At 43.6% G+C, this 15847-nt stretch overlaps 1 protein-coding gene across 1 annotated transcript; it reads left to right on the forward strand.

Moving 5' to 3' along the window:
• The first annotated feature begins 71 nt into the window (after positions 1–71).
• Positions 72–8563, forward strand: LOC149353530 (translation machinery-associated protein 16). Its single transcript, XM_089582612.1, has 6 exons — positions 72–269; positions 327–451; positions 557–594; positions 665–755; positions 850–1038; positions 8063–8563. The coding sequence occupies exons 1-6, from the start codon at positions 267–269 to the stop codon at positions 8136–8138; spliced, it is 522 nt and encodes a 173-aa protein (XP_089438738.1). The 5' UTR covers positions 72–266; the 3' UTR covers positions 8139–8563.
• Positions 8564–15847: the final 7284 nt, after the last annotated feature.

The following is a 15847-nucleotide window of genomic DNA, read 5'->3' on the forward strand; positions in this document are numbered from 1 at the left end:
CAAATAACAGATGTGTCCGCAAATCAGTTCAGGCGCTGCTGTCGCCAGATTGCTCTCACGTGACCACGCATGTGACCGGCACCAAATAGATCGCGAGCTTCGGTTTCGGGGTGCGTTTGTGCGCACGTGGTGTGTTGGTGCAGCTGTTTTGTCACTGTTGAACGGTGCTTTGATTACGTTTTTTTTTTCCTCGCCCACTGGAGTATCTGTATGTACGTAGTTCATTAGTGTCTTGGGAGTGTCATCTTGCCCTAGATCAAGACGCAATGGTGAGTTAACGTAGGCATCTCATTTTCGCTGTGGCGCTCACTGCTGTTTCTCTGCAGCCGAAGGCAAATCAAGCCGAGAAAAAGAGGCGAATACAGGCTAGAACATCGAGACCGGTGCACCCAAATAGCCGCAAAGCGCAACAAATGGCTCGAAAGAAGATACATAAGGACAAAGTGACAGCGTAAGACAATATCATACAGTGTTGTTCTGGCATGTGACACACGTCTTCCTGAAGTACTTCGCAGTTAAGTGTCCGCTATTTTGCTTTTTTGCTCTTGTCTCGCAGTAGAAAGAAGGATCTAGCGCTCAAGCTGAAAACCAAGCGTAAGTAGTGTGTTGATTGATTTTACTTTTCTCAACGCCGGTAGTGACACGAATACCTTTGACTTTTCAGTCCAGAAACTTGCCTGGTTTCGTGAAAACCTGGCCGATGTTGTTTCTACCGGTCCACTGACTCCGTCAGAGCTCGGTGCTCTGATCGAAAAGTAAGGTCCAATGCAGAGCTGTTGAAGATGTAGGAACTGATGAATGTGCGCACGGTTTTTCTAACGCCCTCCTCCTCACCCGGCTTTTTTGCAGGTACTTCCAGCGATTTTCCCCTGAGATTGAACATGTTAACAATATTCAGCAGATCCGAGGCAATGTGACTCAGTTCAGCGGTCGTTTGGACGCCATCAAGATGACGCTGGATAAGGAGATCGGAGACTACACCTCATGTGGCATTGAAGTGCCGGACTTGCTCTCTCCAGAGAGTTTTAAATCCTTCATGTAAGTTATTGTCTTGACGTCAAAAACAACGCTACTAGACGAGGACGAAAGTAACTGTTTAGCAGCACTCTTCAGTGCTTTCATGAAAAGCCAACTGATCCCAAGAAACTACAGAGCTCTAGAGTGTGTCATACACTTGTTTGGAGCACTCGAAAGGCGCAGTGCATTGTGAGTTGATGTCGTTTACAAGTGGCCTAGTGCTGAATAGGAGACGCTACCATGTGGGACCTTCTGTGTGGATCATTGTTTACTTTTCATGCCTTGAAGAGCTTCATTGAGCTAGTGAGAGAGTGGCAAAAGTTATCAGTGCAGTGCATCATTCAAGCGTTCTAGAAAAGTGCGTGGCGAACTGTACTCATTGTGTTGCACTTTTTTTTTTTTTCATTGCATCTGCACGTTGTGAACCATACGTGCTTTCTGTGGATAGCATCAAATGCATGGTTAACATAGTTTGTGTCAAATAAGATTGCTTTGAACTGGGCACTGAGGAGTATCACCTTCAGCTGCGATGTCCAAGTTTGTAGCTGAGAAAAAATTATTGCATTCAGTCTGTGAAGGTAGCCCCGCTGTGTCTTGCAGTTAGGGGCGCTGTGATCAGTGTGCACTGGGCTTGGCTGTATGTCTGCTGGTAACAGCATAGCTGTCATGTTGCTGTCCCCGTGTCAGGTGCACCAAAGAAAGCTCACAGAAGACAAATGTCCAAGCCATAATCGAAGAAGCGCCCATTGATTGCCAGCGATCCTCTTGTAGTAACCCTGCCAGGCAATGACGTCGCAGCTGAGCTCGGATGCCGCTGCCTTCTTGCACTGTGGGTGTTGCTCAGCGGAACGCTAGTGCACTTTTGATGAGTTCTGGCTTGCGTTTCCTGGAAATTTGGTGGCGTTTGATGAAAAGCCACATCTGTCCCCCTGTTTTTCTTTTCAGTCATTTAGATGTCAAGCAAACAGATGACTGCTCTGGTGCAAAATTTATGTCGCACACTTGAACTCCGACACCAAAATTTTCACTGCTTGTATCACTCTGCTTCCTGAACATGTCACATAAGCACTTAGTTGGTCCACAGGCAACAGAACGAGCCGTCTTTCTTTACCGTCACCTGACCCGGCAGTCTGTTCACTTGGTGGATTTACTAAATTTATGGTCATGTTGGGCAAGCCCTATGGGAAGCCCTAACTTCCTGCCTCCTCATCGCCCTTTGGCACAAGCTGCACAAGAGCCCTCCAGTTTCTCTTAGGTCTGCACTCCCAAGGTCACCCTGTGTTCTGTACGACAGTGCCTGCTGTTCTGCAGTCGTTCACCCACACGCTGGGCCCTGACTGCTGGGGCGGAAGACTTCGGGCTGCATGTTGGCGATTCAGGTTCCTTCTGTGTCTATCCCTGACAGCGCAGTTCTTCTGTCGAAACATTGTCAGGTTGACAAACTTCGGTGAAAGTTTTCTGGGGTGCACAGGAATTGTAGCCTGCAGCCTATGGCCCATTAAGAGCTTGGCTGAAGTTTTTCCCATAGGTCCTGAGGTATCCCTATAACCTAACAAGGCAGTGTGTGAGTCAGTGGATTTCTGAATAACACACTTTATTGTCTTAACAACCATCTGGGCTGGACGTGGCATGTCTGAACCATATTCTTGAGAAAAACACTGAAACGCAGTTGAGATAATCTGCATTCCATTGTCTGAAGACACAGCTTTAGGAATACCATGCCATGCAAAGATGCTCTTGAACTGGTTTACTATGTGGTCACTGGTATTCATTGCAAGACGAGCAATTTCTGGATACCGTGACAGGCAATCAAGAACAACCATATAGTCTGCGCCCTTGATTTGGCAAAGATTAATGCTGACTTTCTAAGCCGGGGTGGCTTTAAGGTGCTGGACGAGATCATTGGTGCTACAGCCTGTTCGCACAACATACAAAGCTTGGTTCTCCCATGATCCAGAAGATGCTACGACGTCTACAAATTTTACTACTTCGAGTCGTTCTGAAGCCTGTATACCAAGAAGAATGGATTGCAAGGAAGAAAACAACTTGTACTCTTTGTGTGATGGTTGCTCGTTTCCAATTAATAGAAGCAGAAAACTTCCCAAAACTTTTAGTGGTTTCCCTCCTTGTCCTGTTGCAACTATGCTAGTTCTAACTTTGATCGGGTTCCGGGGAACGTAAAAGGAACCCCAGATATCTCGGTGCCTGTGTCTACCTTCGCAAAAACTGCCGTTTTGTTGGACACCTGAACGAATCTGGCATTCGCGGAGTGGTTGTCAACAGTACCAAGGAAGTACAGTCCATTGTCCTTTTCAAGTGAAGACAGTACTATCTTCCTAGGTGTGAGGTCCTTGTAACTGACCTCACTGTAGTGTCCCTGCACTTTGCATTGGTAGCACTTTGCTGCCTTTGCTGTACATGCCAGCCTTGGGTGCGATATTCATTTGTGTTGAATGCAGCACATGCCTGGTGTGTGAGTAGTACAGTCATGTGTACCGTGCTCCAGAGCTTGTTGTGTATGGCTTTTTTCCGAGTTCAGCAACATAGAGAGTTGGGCCATTCCATATGCGGCCATGCAAACAACCAGTGGAAAGCATCAAACACATTATTCGCTATTGTCCTTAGTTCTTTGCATTGCATGCCTTCTGGTGTATTTTTTTTTATGTGTCAGCAGTTTGCACTGACAAATCAACTTGTTAGAGCTATCACTGTGTACTGTATGCAGGCATGGGCAGTATCGAAGATGCATGTATCTTTCATAGTATCTTTCAGTGTGTTTTGTGTTATTTGTATCGGGTATTGTGTGGAAAAACTGAAATTATCGGAGTATTTATATCGAAAATACATTTATTGAATGTCATGTATTTTAATAGTACTCTATACTCAAAAATACTGAGAACTGAAAGAGAACATTTCTACTTCAGGAAACTAAACAACTTTTACTCACGAAGCCACTGTGGTGGCATAGTGGTTACGGCGCTCAGCTGCTGACCTGAAAGACGTGGGTTCGATCCCGGTCGCGGCGGCCGAATTTCGATGGAGGCGAAATTCTAGAGGCCCGCATACTGTGCGATGTCAGTGCGCGTTGAAGAACCCCAGGTAGTCGAAATTTCCAAGGCCCTTCACTACGGTGTCCCTCATAGCCCGAGTCATTTTGGGAAGTAAACCCCCATAAACCATGAACTTTTGCTCGCGAGCTATATAAATATGGGATGACTGAAAATGAGTTTTAGTCATTCTCGTGGAACCCCCGGGACCCCATCGATTTATTTGTTTTATTTTTCTCGAGCTGCACAAAGCCACGCTGATGCCTTCTTCAGCAGCTCCCATGTGGAGGGTTCTCCCCTCACCCCTTGTAGGGCACCCAGGTGGCATTGTTCTTTTTTCTTTTGCACCTTGTTTGGTCCGCTTCAAGCAGGAGGCATCTTCATTTGGAAGGGAAACGGTCCAGTGTAGCTTCTTGTGCCGGAAAGTGTCTTCCTGCAGGAAGAAAATGGGAGAGGAAAATATGCAGTGAAAAAACGCACAGACAACAGAAGAAAGACAAACACAAGCGCTTGTGTTTGTTTTTCTTCCATCATCCATGCATTTTTTGCGCTGCATATTTTCCTCTTCTGTGATGAACCAACTAGCCCAAATCACCACTCTTCATAAGAAAGCTGGCTTTTACTTATGGCTTCCAGCCTTAACTGCAGTCGGATACAACTCAAGAACAAAGAGGCAAATGCCCCTCAAAAGAGCCCCTCCATTAAATGGCGTCTGCTGATTCCCTCCCTTTACCAATCCCCTTGGACCTGCTAGCTGGAAGTCGCTAGTGGGTCCACGGCTTAATCAGATTAAATGTGGCGTCATGAAAATCGGTGGATGCCTTTGGCTGGGGGGCCCCCTTTGAGGGGCATCTGCCTCCTTTTGTTTGAGTTGTTTCCGACTGTAGAAGACAGCAATAAATCTTGCAACACTATTTATTATTGCGTGTGTGATTGTCAAAATAGCTGCAGGAATGGCGCCGTAAAACGGTCACAAATCAAATATTACTGCTGTGGGGACAGGTATAGGAGCCGACTTGGAGAGAACATCGCAGGAGAATTATTTTAACGATGCGAGAGTATTGGCTTTTTTTAAATTTTATTTATCGCCTTCTAGTCAAAGGGTGCACTGCATGTTGTGTCGAGTGAAACTTCTAACATGAAATGTCGCCAGCAGACTGCTTGCCCGGGGAGGCTTGGATGCACCTCAAGCTTCGGTGGCCAAAAGGTTCCTTCGCCCGGGTGGCCAAGAACAGATAGCGGGTTTCTTTGTTTTTAGTATGTGTTGCAGCTCCCGGTGCACTTATGTGTGTGGATCGGTACATTGCACAAAAGCGGTGAAAGATCGTCAGCTTTAAAAAGAATGATTATGCTAGTCTACTAAATATTGCCCCTCATTTTCCTTCCCTTGTCTGCTCAATTAAATATGGCAACTGTCCAGTGCTTAAGTTTTGATGAAATTTGTGGCGCAGATGGTGGACCTTGAAGGAATTGCAGCCTAATTATTAATATTCGTGCGGCCGGGCTAGTTTAAAACCTTTAAAAAATTGTTTACTATATTGTACGCATTGAAGATTCTTGAAACCATAGAGAAATTAACTTCAGTAATCACTGTATTATCGATTTAAATAATGTATTGTATGCCCTAAATGTATCTTGTATTGATATTGAAAATACAATTTTTCAAGGTAGCGTTATCGAAGATACTTCTTTGGAGTATCGTGCCCAGCACCGACTACTATGTCATGAAGAGCATTAAAGTGAAGCCACCGCGGTGGCTCAGTGGTTATGGTGCTCGGCTGCTGACCCGAAAGACGCGGGTTCGATCCCGGCCGCGGCGGCTGAATTTCTTTGGAGGAGAAAGTCTAGAGGCCCATGTACTGTGCGATGTCAGTGCACGTTAAAGAACCCCAGGTGGTCGAAATTTCCGGAGCCCTTCACTACGGCGCCTCTCATAGCCTGAGTCGCTTCGGGACGTTAAACCCCACAAACCAAACCAGCATTAGAGTGAAAAAGTATTTTTGCACTGTGGCTGCATTGTTACTTGCTAGTCTTCACAGGCCCTTTAAAATAATTGGCAAAATGCATGTTGAAGATATTTGGTGCATATTTGGTGAAGTCTCACACAAAATGCTAGGGGGCAGGTGTTAAAAGCATATGCTGGTTGAAAATGCAGCCTAGAATGCGTACTTGATGCTACCTTGTATCTTATCTGTGTTCATTTCCTCCTTCCCAGCATTTAAAAAATATATATAAACTAATAGCGAAGAGCGTTCTGTGTACGCATCATAAAAGCCCAGTGTTATGCATTTAAGCCAAGCATCTTGGACTGTTTCCATGGTGGGTGCAGTGAGCAGCTGGCTCTCTTGAAGTGGTGAACTCTAGGTGGCTATGGGGTTAGGGTGCAGGCTGAATTGATGGCTGTGACTAGGGCCCCCATTTTACTGCAATTGCACAAAGAAATTGGGGATTTAAGCATTTTTCGTGCAATTTTGTGTCTGCCTTTAAATTTCTGTTACAGTTGTTGTTACTGTGTTCAGTACGAATGATTGGAAAATGACTGATCTACCTTATTTGCATGAATGCAACACAAGGGGGAGTTTGAGCTCTCGGGGAAATATTTAAAGCTATATTATTATGATCGTAATGAAACCCCAATCCAGCACGCCAACCATAGCCGAAGGAGGGTCCACTGCAGGTCCGGTATCTACCAGAATAAAAGGTTGGAATTGGTCAAGAATCGCCAATTCTGGCTGCTGAGTGCAAGTTTACCTGAAAACCGCTCGAGAACTGAAATCCGGGGATGTGCGCCTCACACAGTTTCTTTCTAAGCGAGACTAACAAACTGAAGATTTCGATGTCCGCTCTTTCTGGGCTGCAGTAGAAGTGACCCTGACACTTTCTGTTATGGAGATCTTGGCGAAACATTTATACTTGATGCTGAGTTACAATAGACACCGTCAATTTTAGAAGATAGACCTCTGCAGCTGGCAAGGCGTGTGCTCAGGAAATAAACTGGCATGTTGCTTTCATGCATTTTATGCTTCCCGTGGAATTTTGCGGATTGGTAATTCTGTATTTGCGGGATATCGCGGATTCTTTATTTTGCATGTGTGAAATTTGGAATTTTCCAGCACAGAAAGTTAGGGGCCTTAGCTGTGACACTGAAGTATTTCAAACAAGAATGTGTTAGGTTGCAGAAGTACTTGCTGTTGGGCTAGTTGGTTCATCATAAAATTTTATTATATAATTTTTCGTTAGGTTGGTTTAATTCTGTAATTCTGTCACTCAGCTTCACTGCTGCTTTAGTGTACGTTGTGTCTTCACATAAAAGCGCTTCCAACACCTGAAGTTATTGAAGTGTAGTCAAGGATTCCCGATTTGCAGGGTAGAAACCAAATTTTTTGTTGCAATTTTTTAAAATTATGAGGTATTGCAAACAGGAATCGCTGCGTGCAGTTGGCTACGCCCAATAAATAATTTGTGATTGTTTCATTTGAAAGGTTTGCTTTTCATTGAATTGAATTGAAATTGAATTTTTTCCCATGTATTTCAATTTTAGCAGCCGAACAGTGAGGTGACATCACAAGTATAAGTTTCAGATCACATGAGGCATATAAAAAGTGCAATAGTAGCTGTTTGTGTGCTTGCCATCATTCCGGCTCATGAGGCAGGCTAGCATAGTAGTTAGAGTGAATTGAAATGTCAAAGCCGTGATTATGTCGCAGTATTTTTGTGCCTCACATGATCTAAAAGCGACCCATGATGTCACAGCCATCATTCGGCTGCTAAGGCTGAAACTGCATGCAAGAAGGAAATAAGTTATAAATTATCTGGCATGGGCGAATTCCATATGGTGATCCGTGTTTGCTAATGCCTTGCACATCATTTTAAACAAAGGGCACGACAAAAATTTTGCATGTCTACCCCTTTAGGGGCCATTGGAAGTGCAGCGTTGGTAATATTTTTGATATGGTATGTTTTGAATATTATTCCGTGCTTTTTTTTTCTTCTTTCAGGGAGTGGGATGGACAAGATGTGTCATATTTACCAAAGGTTGCCATGCGCGTCTTCTCAAAAGCTATGGTGCAGTGACTGGTGTTTCATCGAGACAAGTCATCCTGTTTTTTTTTTTCCTTAAAATGAGTTTTATTTATTTAGAATGAGCAAGCACAAGTGATGTACATAAAGTTTCTCCACAAAACTTGCTGTATTCTATAACACTAGAATGTGCATTTTTTTTCTGGTTCAATAACAGTTGCAGCATATGTTGGTAAGGCTTTTGCAATACAGCAGCTAGTTGTAAGCTCAACAACAGCTAGTTTACATACTTTGTAGTGACAGTCTTCAGCATTGCATAATTGCAGAAATACTTTTGTGAAATTTTCTTTACTGCTCATTAGAAACAGCCGGTGTGGCAAAACATGAAGCTCATTAAGAAAGTTCATACTGGCTTGCTGTAAATATCCGGGTGGGTAAAAATTTATTACATTGTTTAATAAAGGTGAAGTGTAAATAGACATCAGTTTTGCTGTGATGTATATATTGGGAGCGATTGTGATCTTGGATTTTTAGTTCAGGTTCTTGTCGCCCACCATCTTATTGGCATTGGTGTTCGGCTGCTTGGGACAGAAACCAGTTGCGGTGGCTGCATTTTGATGGAGGTGAAGTGCAAAAACTCCAATGTGCTGTGCAATGTGGATGCATGTTGAAGAACCCCAGGTGATCAAAATCCGCAGCCCTCCACCACTATAACATCACTCATAGCCCATGTGCAGCTTCAGGATGTTAAACCCCGCATACCACCACCTCTTATTCTCCACCATGTAAGCAGAAGCCTTGGTGTTCTTTTGTGAGTCTGAGGTGGGGGAGAACCTGCCCCACCTCATACTTCATGATCATCTCTATGATTCTCCAAGCACATTTTATACAAAGGCCATTTTCCTCGAGCACTGCCAGATTGAAGAAATAATGCCATCGTACGACTCGTGCTAGTTTGTGCAGATGGCTGCAGCTGCGTTTTGCGGACTGAGAACAGCCATTGGCTATGCTGTGTAATTGCATCATGAGCATTTCTTCCATAGAGGGTGCTTGTGTTCGCACTGGTCTTGTGGTTACTGGCAACCCTTATCTTGCACTACTGTCACCAACACGGCGTGTGTATGTGCATGCCAAATTTGGGATGGACAAGCAGTGAGTGCTTACTGTACATAAACTGCATGGCTGGAAAACAAGACATCTGTATAGGGGTGTGCGTATATTCGATAATTTCAAATACTCGATCGAATAGCACGGTATTTAATATTAGCTTCGAACCGAATTCTCGGTATTCAAAATTTCGAAGTATTCGTCTCGCGCGAATAGTGTTTCTGGGACGCTTGCCCGCTTGCTTTATGTGGTTTCGGTTCCGAGTATTGCCGCATAGATGGCTTTTTTTTTATCGCGCTTTCAACACTCGGGGGGGGGGGTCAGTCAATACGCAAATCATAATCAGGTCGGGGTGCGAACCCAGCGGCAAATGAAAAAGGTGAGGGCGACACGCTCTTGCGGAAGATCCTGCGTTCTGGCTGTCTTCGAACCTCCACACTAAGGCTGCCATAAGCCGTGTCGAGGCAACGAGGCTTGTAATGGTGCCATGTTCTGAGGGCACCTGTGGCACCATCTGGTCTCAAACGGAAGAACTGCACACTGTAAACGGTCTATACTTACTACCGTTAAGTAAAAAAATATCTCAATAGCTAGTTATTAGCATGATTGTTTTGTCTAAAAAATTTTCGCCATTTTATTTTTATTGTTTTCCTTCTAGCCTTTAATGACGAATGTTCAACTTCAAACATCTGTTAAACATATAGTGCTGGCGAAATAACCGTTTGGCCTTCCCAAGCGCACAGACCTTCGAGTAAAAGGCAGAGGTAACCATTATAAATACTGCAGTAACAAACGAAGAGCATAGAAAACAGTTTCAAGTTTATTCTGTGTAGTCAAGTGCTCAGAGACTGGTTCGCACGAAGAACATTAGCTTTCAAAAAAATATTTTGCTCTGAAGTGATCATTTCAGCCTCATCATGGCTTCATTCCAATGCTAGAGAACGAAACTATGGTGACTATACCGGATGGAAAGAGTAAACACGGCCAGGGTTGTGGAGACAGCGAAAACGTGAAATGGAAAAATACGACAAACGCAAAATACAAAATCGCAGATCTCGATCGATTTGCTCGCAATAGCAGCGTTTTTTGTCACGCTGGTGACAAAATTATCCATGAAGCCTGCCAGCAAAACATTTCTCTTTGGCCTTTTTCTTTCACCACAAGTAACGCACTCTTTTGTGTCACGGATGCAGGTCGCGCAAAAAGGAGCGCTAACTTTGGCAGCGTTGAATACTGTGACAGTTTTATATCTGGCACACTGGATACATGCCGGCAGTGCATATTATTTCAGTTCAATCTTTAGTGGGTAGTTGGGTGGTTCCTGACTGGGATTACATTTTTTGCTCCCTAATGCTGCTGCTACTGATGTGTATGGTAAAGCAACAAAACTAATCACCTGCTGGCAAACCCTGCTCATTTGCAAGATTCAGATCAGTCACTTTTTTGCACTCCTCTGCTGATGGAAGTTTGAACTCGCCATATCAACAGCATAATCACTTTGTGCCTTGTCAAAGAGGTTTTATTCATGAAAATTTCTGGGCACCTTTGTAAAAAAAATCATGCGGTATACAATGTCTTGGGGTTGAAAATGTACAGATGAAGCCCGGTGTTATTTTTTCCTATAGAACTATTTGGCACTGCTTGAATGGAACACCTGCACTGTTCATACTCATTTGTGTTTATACGTGTTATACCAGGTGTTTCAGGGAAGACTAAGTAAAATTGGTTTTTGAGGAAAGGAAATGGCGCAGTATCGGTCGCGCATATCTCGGTGGACACCTGAACTGCGCCGTAAGGGAAGGGAGGAAGGTGGGAGTAAAAGAAGAAAAAGAGAAAGGGGTGCCGTAGTGGAGGTCTTCAGAATAATTTCGGCCACCTGGGGATCTTTAACGTACACCGATATCGCACAGCACACAGGCGCGTTTTGCGTTCCACCTCCATCGAAATGCGGCCGCTGCGGTCGGGTTCGAGCCCGGGTACTCCGGCTCGGTAGATGAGCACTTTAACCACTCTCAAAAATAGGTTTTTTGGGGTCAAAATATGACTTTTTCAGCATAGTATTACCAGTGTTGGCGGACACCAGAAAACTGGTGAATCGTCTTAAGTAGTAATGGGTGACTAATTTTTAATAATTAACCTTTTAATTATTAGAGTTAGGCACCTAGTTGCAATTCGAGATTTGTAGCCGGACATTAGCAATAGTCTTATCAGTTTTTAAAATTTAAAAAACCTGATTGCCCTTGGCGCTATGGCTTAACAAAATTTGGCTTTTCTGACTAGTTACGTGCACTGGAAAGATCACTTTGCCTGCATGCTTTTCGAAAGCACATGTATTTTGGCACGATGTAGCCAAATTTTGTCGAGACACAGCGTCGAGGATAATTGCATTTTCGCAACTCTAAGAACTGATATGGCTATTACTAAAGACCGGCTACAAATCTCTAATTGCAACCAGTTGCCTAGCTGCGACAGTTAAAAATTTATCAGAAATTAGTTAACCAACTTACTAAACATAATTCACCGGTTTTCCAATGTCCGCCAACACTGGTGATACCATGTCGCAAAAGCCATGTTTTTACCCAAAAAAGCCTATTTTTGAAAATTACTTAATCTTCCCGGAAACACCTGGCATGTACAAGTCTAGAGCAAAGCAAGGAAGTTGTGACAGCCAGTGTACTGCACCTTTTGCTTTTTTTTTCTCTTGAAATCTGAGGCTCACCTGAGGCATGCTATGACAGAATCATGTGAGGTTAAAATGCACTAAAGGTGGAAGAAAATAATTGGTTTTCTAGCCCCGTGCAGGGTATGCAAAGCCCAGCACTTGCGTGTTGCACAGGTCAGCTAGAGGAAGAATGGTCCCTTCCCCTGCATATCAGCTGCTGGCACGTGCGAGGTGATTGGTCCACCACAATGGCTTGGTCGTTTCGGCGTGCGGCTGCTGGGCATGAGAATATGACATCCAATCTTGGCCGCGGTGACTGCATTGTGGTAGAGATGGAATCCAAAAGATGCTCGTGTGCTACGAAGTGTCAACCACAGGTGGTCAAAATCAATCCAAAGTCCTTCTCTTTTTTCCGTCTTTCACTACCTCCTCCAACTTTGCAGCATGGTTGGAGCTGTCTACCAAGAGTGAGACTGTTGCTTCAACTTTCCTTTACTCGTAACCAATTCTCAAGGCATTGTGCAGTAGGTTGATGCCATTTGTTGGAAGGCCTCCGTGAGGGGTATTTGCCGCTGCATACTTCATCCTTTGCATACTTTGCATACTTTGCAAGTATGCATCGCTGCATACTTTGTATCCAACTGCCATAGATATTGTTGTGGTTTACTAACAGCCTGGCAAAATTTGCCTAGGTGACTAAATCTTTACTCTACCATGCAAGCTTAGTTTGAAATTTTACAGGTTTCCACAAGTTGAGAGAGGTAGTTGCTAATTGCAGGTAAATGTAGCCCCACAGACACATGAAAATGATTAAGAAGCAACTATTCTAATTCACCCTTTCAGAACACTGGTGCTTTTAAAAGGTAATGGGTTTTTTACAAGTACGAGTATACCCAGTATAGTTCACTGATGATGAGGCCATTTCTTATAAAACTCCATACTTGAACCTTATATTATTGGTCCCAATTTCTGCTACAAAAATGTGCATTTATGCTGAAGCTGTTAATGTATAAGTTAAATTAAAAACAAAAAAAATAGTTGAACAGAAACAAACAGTTGTGGCTTGCAGAATGTTTTGGCTATTGAAGAAAATTCTAGATTTAGATCGGTGCCTACCTTGGTTACTCGGTGTTCACAACAGATATTGCCAACAAATACGCACAGCCAGGTATGTAGATAGTGTAGTTGTGGATTCAAAGAAAATTTGTTTAAACAGATATTGGAAGTGGAAAATAAAATTGTCACAGACCTTGTCAAGATGAATGACATTTCAGAAGCCATTAGGGTTCCTTGATCACTGTTTAATCGCGAGACGTCATGTGGCTTATTTTTAAATTCCACCTAATTGTGATCAAGGAATATGTAGGGGTTCCGAAACATCATGTAGCTTATAAAAGTCGTGTTCCCACTACACTGTCATAATGGGCGCAACTTTAGCTGCACATTGGTTACTCCGTCATATTTGTATGCTGTTGAAGGGAGAAGCTGGAATACAAGCCATTTTCTCGAAGCATTCTGTCACAAAAGTGTGCCCCAAAACCTGCATGAACCCAAACAGAAAATGGGACTGCACAATGAAGCCAAATGCTTCTGACTGGGGCAATGTGTGGTGGCTCAGTGGTTGGGGTGCTCTGCTACCTAGCCGGAGGACCCATGTGGCCACGTTTCTACGGAGGTAAAACATAAAAGATGCCCCAGTGCTCTGCAATGTTGGTGCACGTTAAAGAACCTCAGGTGGTCAATTAATCTGGAGCCCTCCACTACGGCGTCCCTCATAGCTCATGTGTCGCTTCGAGACAACACCCACAACTCAGAAATTTGCTCCAGACTGATTTCCAAACTTGCATAACCAGCAGTCCACATAAAGCTTAATGATAAATTACTTAATGACTCCTCTCATGACCTTCAGATGTAGCATGCACAGGGCCTGTCATTTTTGGGTAAAATATAAAACTTCCAGATATTTCCATCCTGAATTAGTCTCGGGAAAAATGAGGCCAAATCCCATTTCTGCCCATAGTTCTCTTACCAACCACGCAGCTCAGCACATCAAACAGTTGAAGGTTCATTTCAGTTGAGATGAAAAAATATGGACACATTAGCAGATATCTTGCACCGTATTCTATCGATTGCTGAAGATAGTAAACCTTTTTTTTCCCCAGTCTTCCATTGTGTTCAGCTTCACAACCAGCTAAAAAAATCTGTTTGAAACCAAGCCCTAGGACAAAGCTGCTGGTCTGACTTATCACCATTATTGGACCAGGTGCTGCTGTGCTATAACAGCACTTCATTTTGATGTGCCTGTGCATTTAAAATGGCAGCGGTGACATGAAGTGGACGCCGATAGAAAACACACACTAGCAAGGTGGCAAGGCGGACACAAAAATGTGCGAGTGCAGATGGTAATGCTGGGAATGAAAGATGGCAATAAGAAAATTTGATTACCATTAACCTCTCATTTATAGCTTGTCTGCAAATATATGGTAGTCTTATGTCTTAACAAGTGCTCTCTCTTTCAGTGGGAATGAGTCAAAAAAACAGACTGTGCAACAACCTCTAGAAAAAACATTTTTAAACCAAACTTTTGACTTCAAAAATATCATCCCAGTTTTACTGCGTGAATTTAGAAACTTGGAAAATAAAAGGCCCACAAGTATGCAGCTCGTGAGAATGACCACTCTCAAGTGACGAAATGCACTGTGGCTGCTTACACTCCACTTCCAAAGCACTGCAGCATTACACCTGAGGAAAGATAAAATACTGCACTGCACTATAGCTGAATGTGCAGTTATCATGGCTTTGCTAAGCTGCATGAAATCACTGGATGAAAATGGAAGACTGAGGTGTGTTGGAGCATCATAAGTGTTATGTACAGGAATGTTTACCTTCTGCTCCCAGCTTAACTCACTGTTGCTACAAGTTTAGTTAGGCAAAATTAGTACTCAGGCAGCAATATGATAGAAAGCCACTGCCCATGTACTAGCTGTTGCCTGCAGCCTTTCATGCTGGCAGAGGCCGAAGAGAAAAGCCTCCGTTGTTCTCTACCGTGCACATGCACAGAAATCTGGGGACATGTTTTTAGCACTGGAGTGCAGCAGTACAGTGTTTGAACCTTGCAACTGCAGTGCAGTGTCAGGTGTCACTTGCCTTAAGTGCAAGATGGGAAATCACCTGCATGCCATTGTGACTGATGTACTTACCTTATGATTGTGCTTACTGTACGAGTATGCTAGGTTCACTTCATGCTGCCTCAGCTTCAGTCTCTTAGATGAAATTAGGGCCAAAATGGAAATGTTCATTTTAATTACTTTTTCCATTCATGAATAGGCCTGAATGAATAGCTGCATGCAACATACTGCATCTGACAAATTAATTTAACTACATCATGCCAAGGCTTAAAGTTACAGGTTTTGGAGTGCATGACCAGTATATGCACCATGGAAAACATTTCAGTGCTGCTTGGAAATTGCGCCTCGATGTTGTGTACCCACTTACGAATTCTTAGTCCCTGAATATTTTGTTTCACAACCAACGAGTCGCCTTTTTCAGAGGTGCCAGCCTGAGCATAACACACACACTGTGTATTAGTGTATACCCCTATCACATGGGCACCACAAAGGCCTTTGAGAATCGGGTCCTTATATTCAAAGGCGCATCGTACGCAACTACATAGCACCACTGTTGTGCCAGTGCCACTAAGGGTCTTAGATGTGAAGGCACCCATTCTAGACCTCCGGAGTCCAACAGAGTGGCCCTTCAGAACCCGCAATCGCAGCGCTGTCCAGCGTAGGAAAGTAAAAGCAAAGAAGAAATAAACCTAAGTAGCTAACAATGTTTTAATGCATCTTATAAATGTAAAATTGTGTGTCTGATTTTTCTTTTTGCACAGGTGTTTATGTTTTATACTGATCTCAAGACAGTAAAAAAATGTTACAGAAGCCGGCAACAACACAGAGCACCCATGGTCGTCAAGGAGATAAAGAAAACCTGCTGC

The sequence above is a fragment of the Amblyomma mixtum genome, chromosome 3, assembly GCF_055824585.1.
Source record: "Amblyomma mixtum isolate Tamu chromosome 3, ASM5582458v1, whole genome shotgun sequence".
Lineage (NCBI taxonomy): Eukaryota > Metazoa > Arthropoda > Arachnida > Ixodida > Ixodidae > Amblyomma > Amblyomma mixtum.

Coding starts and splice junctions, on each gene's coding strand:
- LOC149353530 (XM_089582612.1), top strand. Junction 595..664: donor GCTCAAGCTGAAAACCAAGC/GTAAGTAGTGTG, acceptor TTGACTTTTCAG/TCCAGAAACTTGCCTGGTTT. Junction 1,039..8,062: donor GAGAGTTTTAAATCCTTCAT/GTAAGTTATTGT, acceptor TTCTTCTTTCAG/GGAGTGGGATGGACAAGATG.